The sequence below is a fragment of the Octopus bimaculoides genome, chromosome 5 (assembly GCF_001194135.2).
Source record: "Octopus bimaculoides isolate UCB-OBI-ISO-001 chromosome 5, ASM119413v2, whole genome shotgun sequence".
Lineage (NCBI taxonomy): Eukaryota > Metazoa > Mollusca > Cephalopoda > Octopoda > Octopodidae > Octopus > Octopus bimaculoides.
This window is the reverse complement of record NC_068985.1, coordinates 27,092,169-27,099,637: the sequence shown is the minus strand read 5'-3', so window position 1 is coordinate 27,099,637 and position 7,469 is coordinate 27,092,169. Positions and strand designations below refer to the sequence as shown.

At 36.3% G+C, this 7,469-nt stretch overlaps 1 protein-coding gene across 1 annotated transcript in view; it reads left to right on the top strand.

The window, feature by feature from the left end:
- Positions 1–983: 983 nt before the first annotated feature.
- Positions 984–7,469, top strand: part of LOC106873197 (RNA-binding protein 7) — an 8,942-nt gene continuing 2,456 nt past the window's right edge. Inside the window, exon 1 of the mRNA XM_014920436.2 lies at positions 984–1,116. Within this exon, the coding sequence (XP_014775922.1) occupies positions 1,009–1,116 (108 nt within the window). The 5' untranslated portion in view covers positions 984–1,008. The remainder of the gene's footprint in view (positions 1,117–7,469) is intronic.

Sequence of the window (7,469 nt, the reverse complement as noted above, 5' to 3'; positions counted from 1 at the left end):
ATTTCCTTGTCTTTGTCATGCTCTCCTTGGCGGTCCCTAGTACATGGTGTCTTGGACAACTGCCTGAGTTATCGGTACCTTGAATTGGCCCTGTTACTAGAATATATTGGGATTTGAGAATGAATAGATCTGTTTCTGTAGTAATTTAAAAATTCATCTAATAGGTGCAGATGTGGCTGTGTGGTAAGAAGTTTTCTTCTCAACCACATGGATCTGGGTTCAATCCCACTGTGTAGCAATTTGGCAAGTATCTTCTACTATAGCTTCAGGCCAAGAAAAGCTTTGTGAGTGTATTTGGGAGATGGAAACTGAAAAAAGCCCATGGCATATATATATATATATATATATATATATATATATATATATATATATATATATATATATATATATGGGGGTGGGTTGTTCTTCACCACTTCTTGGCAATCAGTGTTGGGTGGTTTACGTCCCCATAACTTAGCAGTTTGGCAAGAGGAACCCAATAGAATAATTATTAGACTTGAAAAAAACGTAGTGGGGTCGATTCGTTCGATTAAAACCCTTCAAAGTGATGTCCTTGCATGACTGCGGACTAACGACTGAAACAAAAGATAAAAGATCGTCTCTGATTTTCGTTTTGGTTTTTATCATTTAATTTGCACCGTCTTAGGATCACGTTCACTAATTCTATTTAAAAGAATTATTATTATTTATTTCATTAAAACAATATGAAAAATTTTGATCACCTTTTTTAATTATGAAAAGGAAAAATATAAATTTCTATGAATTATCTCCTTTGAACGAGTTTAATTCGTTGTAGGCATAAAAACAATGAAATATATATTCTTTTATAATATAATATTCTATATTTGATTTCGAAGAAATCCAGTTTTGTACTGGAAAAAAATACTATTAACTAAAGTGACAACACCCCGTAAATGTAGTTAAATTAATCTTGTAAAGATTTGAAACTGGACGGTGAAGAACAACAGTGATCTCCCCTGTCGCACGCTCTTCAAATATACGTGGTGAATGTTTTTCAATCGTATTTCAAACATGGATGCTCAAGAGAGGACGTTGTTTGTTGGTAATTTACCAGAGAAAATTACCGAAGAATTACTTTATGAATTATTTTTACAAGTAAGGTTATTTGTAAAAGTTATGCTTAGTCTACCCTTTTATTTAATATTGTCTTTGAATAGAAATATCTTCGTTTGTTCCATATTAAACTATGTGGAATCACTTTTGTTTTCCCTCTAGGATTATCGTATTTAGACTTTCATTTTCGTTTTATTATCCACTCCTGGCTTAACTGTCGTTCTTAGATAATCCTTCTGTAAGCAATATTGAACATTAATTGAAATGAAACAAAAGTTGGTGATGTTTCGTTTTATGTCGGTGAATATTTTTGTGATTATTTTTTACTTTAAAATGTGTACGTGTATACATGTGGTAATATAGGAAATACTGCGTTAATCTGTTGTCCAATCTTTAGACCATTATCTTCTTCCATCTTACTACATATTAAAAGGAAACCTTCAACATATGGGTTTTTCCACGTGTAACCTTTCGAAGCGCCTCCCCCTATTGGGAGTTTTATTTGTTATATCTTTCTCTGTTTTTCCTACGTTTACACGAACGTTTTCTACCTTTCGGACAAAACCCTTTGTAACTTTCGTCCTGTTTTTGTCCTTCCATGTTTTTGATTTATATTAGCCCTTGTGGCCAATAAAACAATTAATTATTATCAAGATATACGAGGGGGTGCTGTAAAGTTCCTGGCTTTGAATAGAAGAAAATACAGGAGAATTAGTCAATTATGATTTTATTCAACATATTCTGTTCTCAGATTCACACACTTATTACAGCGGTCCTTCAGTTTTTCTAATCCCCATAAAAGAATTCAGACGGTTGGACCTCCAACCAGGCTTTTCGCGACACCTTTAAAGCCAGGAACTTTTCAATACCCCCTCGTATTATTTAAAGGAACGATCGCCTAAATTCCATGTGTATTTATCTCAAATCGTATTTTAGAGTGCAATTGAAATGAAAGGAAAATTTTAAGTAATAAAATTAAAAACCGAAACAGCGAAGTAAATTCAGTTTTCATATATACGTAGATAGATTTTGTAACAGCGTATGTACAAAAATCAAGTAAATTTCGTCGTTTCGATTTTGATTTTTCGTGTTACTGTAAAATGAAAGTCTGAGATTGTTAAATTTAGACTTAAATGTAAGAGAACACAACTTTAAAAAGTTTACTTGCATTTCAATCAATAACCCGCTGAAACAGGAAATAACACCGATTTTTTTTCTTTCCAGATACAGTGTATACCAGTAGTTCTCAACCGGGGTCCACGTAACGAAATAGTAAATTGGGTAAGGGGATCCACAATAATATTTTAAGGGCCCCTGAAAAACTTTTGCTTTAGATGTATGTATTGCAAGAAACAACTTGGTTTCTTTCTCTAACATTTTACGTAGTTCAACCTACACAGCTTAATGTGTAAAAAAACAAAGTAGGAATTTTGAAAAAACTTTCTCTAAAACTAGTTTTTAAACATCGAATGACTATGGGGGGTTCCACTAGAATAAAATAGTAATTAAAGGGGTCCATAGGTAAAAAAAAAAAGTGGTTGAGTACCGCTGGTGTATACGGTATTTAATTTGTGCAGTCCATGATGGCACGGCTATGTTGTTTATCTATCCAGTCACACACACACACACACATATATATATATTGTAGGCTGGTGAGATACAGCTGAGTAGTGGCTTCGGGTTCAGTCCCACTGCTTGTCCTGGACTGACCAAATCTAATCGAGTGAATCTTGTATCTTTCTCTCTCTCCCTGTTTAGTTTATGTCTGCATAGCTTATGGTAAAAAGAAACTGATAGAATGAGTACCAGTCTTAGTACTACATACATCTGTAAGATGCAATACTTGGGCACATTGTCAACGATGTATCCTAGAGTCATTGGATGTTTCAAGGCTTACAACAGTTGATCAAACCTAAGATAGTGTTCAAGCGACATTCTACTGACTTCTCTGATCATCTCTTTTCAGCCAGAGCCATCTACATAGTTTCTCAACAATCTCTACATTGTTATTGAGATTCTTCTTGTCATTCTTATAATAGTCAGGATTCCTTAGAGAATGGCTTGTGAACCTTCAATTGTTAATCTTCTCTACTGAACAGTTGGTTCTCCACTCATTCTTACAATTTTCCACCAACTCTTGGTACTTAACCATCTTCTTCTCTTGCACTTCTACCATCCTCTTCTTGGCACAATCAACTTCCATAGGATTAGCTGCATTGTTATATCTGGTCTGAACAAGATCTAGGTGCTTCTTCATGCATGCTTCCATTACCCACTCATGTGCTGTGAAAGTAAACCACCAGAGCTTCTTTTCTTTTGTTGATCTACCATCTTAAAGGTTATCTTTCTGACTGCAATATTGGCACTTCCACTATCACTCATCCTCTTGTTGATTGACTCGACAATGGTCTTGAGGACCTGGTTGTGTCTTCAACAATAGCATTCCTCATTTAGTGCCTTGGAGCAGTTGCTTTGGGTGTATTTGAGGATCCCTCTCTTAGAATACAGGGAACAGACAGGAGTTTTCACAAGTAAATAGATTAGAAGGGTTGGATCCAGAACTTGATCCTCTACCAGTTCCATTTTCAGATATTCTACAAGATGACATTCCACTGCCTACTCACACTTCATTTGGGCATCCTAGGGTCAATTTGATCAACTAAGCCTTTGAAGGAAGTATCCAAGCATAGCCATATTCCAATGGCTTTGTGTTATTTCATATTATAGTGGATTATTTAAATGCAAGCAAAATTTTAAAGAGTTAAAAAAGTAGACATATATTCTTGTAGCAGCATCCATACAGAAATCATGTATGTTTGGTGGTTTTGATTTTGGTTTATGGTACTTATGATACTCGAAGTGTGTGTGTATGTAAATACACACACACACACAGTCAAAAGGTAAGAGTTGGAAGCTAGATATGCTCAGTATAGAAAATGCGTAGTAATGCTCAAATAAGTTTAACTCCGAAATCTTTATTGAAGACTAGATCCATTGGGTCAAGAGTGGCTATAAGAGAAATCCAAGTGAGTTGATATGGACATGGTGATGCAGATAAACACACAGAGGCTTGAATGATTTGAACTTATATATACACACACCCACCCAAGAGTGTGAGCAAACGAAGTAACACTCAATACATTTAGTGAGAGTTACATATGTTTAATAACAATTTGACTTAGTTCCACGTGGTTTAACGTTTTATGGGCAATTGGGACTAGTCCACCTTAGATGTTATTTATATGAGTAGATAGATATGACTGTCTTGCACAATTCACCCTGAAATGAGACTCTAAGTAGACTGTCAGATATAATAAACACATGTGCATGCAGACACAAAGGTTTAAAGAGAAAATAATATAAAAATGAATGATGGCCAGCAAGTTTGTGAGATGGTATGAACAGATAAGGCTTAAACTGTAAAATTTTTTTTTAAATCATTTAAACAATTTACACTTTGATGTGTTACACACATGACTTACAATATTTTTAAACCAAAATTTGATGCCTTTTCATTTCCAGGACTCCATCAAAGTGAAAGTATTTAACTTGTCAGAAGTAGGTATTTTTAAAGGCAAAAAGTGAAAACAGTGTGAATTTTCATTAATATGACTGGATCTTAGACTTTCAGTAATTATGCAAATCCATCATTAGGCAAGGCATAACACCAGATAAGCTTGATTATGAGCAACGAGTATTATGTCTTGTTTCTGCACAATTACATAATGTTTTAACCCAATATTAGCTGACACTCAAATGCTGTTACTTTGATATTCGTCATGTCATGTATATGGGCTCAGTAATTGTTGAGATTGACGACTTGCACTGAAGATAGTTTTTTGCAAAATGTTTGCAATTCCATTTCTTGCAGCAGATTCCTTTGGTACACCTCCATCAGCATCCATTTGTACAATGCAGGTGTTCATGTTCTTACAATACCAGGACAGAATCATATGTCATGAAAGAGGCTTTTATTTTGCAAAAACGTTATTGTTTCATGCATTTAATAGTTCTAACTGTGAAGACATGTGGCTTAGTACTTAGGATATTCGGCTCACGATTGCAAGGTCAAGAGTTCAATTCCAAGTGGTGTATTGTGCCCTTGACAAGACATTACTTTATTTCACATTGCCCCTGTTTACTCAGCCGGCAAAAATGAGTCATACCTGTAATTCAAAGGGCCAGCCTTGTCACATGAAGAGTGTGTGTGTCTGTGGGGTGTTCAGCCACTTGCACGTTAATTTCACAAGCAGGCTGTTCTGTTGTTCGGATCAATTGGGACCCCTCGTCATTGTAACTAACAGAGTGCCAGTTTTAGTTCCAACTTTATCTTATTGCTGTTAAATAAATTTATAGCTGTGTTTTGCTCATGTCATCAACATCGTTTAACATCCGCTTTCCATGCTAGCATGGGTTGGACGATTTGACTGAGGACTGGTAAACCAGATGGCTACACCAGGCTCCAATCTGATCTGGCAGAGTTTCTACAACTGGATGCCCTTCCTAACGCCAACCACTCCGAGAGTGTAGTGGGTGCTTTTACGTTTCACCAGCACGAAGGCCAGTCAGGAGGTACTGGCAACGGCCATGCTCGAAATGGTGTCTTTTATGTGCCACCTGCACAGGAGCCAGCGACACTGGCAACGAACTCGTTCGACTGACTTTTCAAGTGCCAGGAAGGCGACGTTGGTAGCGATCATGCTCAAATGGTGCTATTTACGTGCCACCGGCACTGAAGCCAGACAGCTGGTGCTCTGGCAGTATTTAATTTGGTGGGTCCAGCGACCCGTTATGCTCCACTGTTTTACTTTAGGTTTTTAACCCATTAGCATTTAAACTGGCCATGTGTAGCCTCTCACACCTACCCAACAATGTCATTCTAAAAATAAACAATCACCCCTGAAACCTCAAAGCTATAAGATAATCCTTTCTACTATAGACACAAGGCCTGAAACTTTTGGGGAGGGGGGCCAATCGATTTGATCCCTCAGTATGCAACTGGTACTTAATTTATTAACCCCAAGAGGATGAGAGTCAAAGTTGAACTCAGAACAGAGCAACAGGCAAAATACCGCTAAGTGTTTCATCCAGCATGCTAATGATTCTTGCCAGCTCATTGCCTTATCAAAGCTATGAGATAATGCATAATTAATACAAAACAATATGAATAAATAAGCACTGATTTTGTGTTGGAAAACACCCACTTTTGACAAGGTAAATACTTTCAGGAGGCCCTGTTTATGAACAAATGTCCAAAATTCTTCATTATTTTGATGTATAGAAACACAAGTCGGTGTTCTGTATCGTCTATTGATTATTTAAGATTTTCTTACTGATTCATTAATTCTCAATATTTTGTGTGTGCAGTATCATTACAATTGTGGCTGATAAAATAAGCATTAACAGTTATTCATTTGATTATATAAATGTGTGTGTGTGTGTGACTTTGTGTCCCCACCACCTTACAACTGGTGTTGGTTTGTTTATGTCCTTGTAACTTCGTGGTTCAGCAAAGGAACTGATAGAATAAGTGCCACACTTAAAAATAAATCCTGGGGAAGGAGGTGGATCTGTTTGACTACAACCCTTCAAGTTGGTGCCCCATCATGGCTGCAGTCCAGTGACTGAAACTAGTAAAAAAAGAATATTTAGAATTGACTTGCCAAAAATATATTATTGATACTTTTGTGGAAGTTATTGATAGATGGTTGGATGGAGCTAGCAATGACATTAACAAATCAAAAACAAAAAAAAATTCTCTTTACTAATGATAATACTGGATGTGAAGATGTGTGTATGGCCTAGTGGTGAGGGTGTTGGGATCATGATTGTAAGGTTGTGAGTTCAGTTCCTGGACAAGGTAGTGCATTATATCCTTGAGCAAAGGGTAACAAGTATAGGGTCCAGCAAAATGATCTGACACATTTGTAGGTTTAATAAAAGGCAAATAAATTAAAGTTACAAAAATGTTTTTTTCACTTTCGAAAGGTACTTATAACAGCCCACACTTCTCGACGTGCGATGGGAATTTTGAGGGAGGTGTTTCCTGGTCATTTAATCTCATTGCGTGGTGACATCGGTCCCCCCCCCCTATCACCTGATTTAAATCCTTGCGATTTTTTCCTCTGGGGATACCTCAAGTCAAAGGTATACTTTAATCGCCCTCAATCTATTGAACAACTTAAAGATGCCATTCCTCATGAAATGATCCGCCGAGTTATGGACAACTTTCATGAATGCCTTCGACAGTGTGTGGACAATGACTGCTCCCATTTGACTGATTTAATTTTTAAGACCAAATGAAACAAAATGGCATTATATGTACTTCTCAAAAATAAATAATTTTTTTTGTTTCTTTGCTTTTTTTTTTTTAATCCAAAAATGTGTCAGATCAT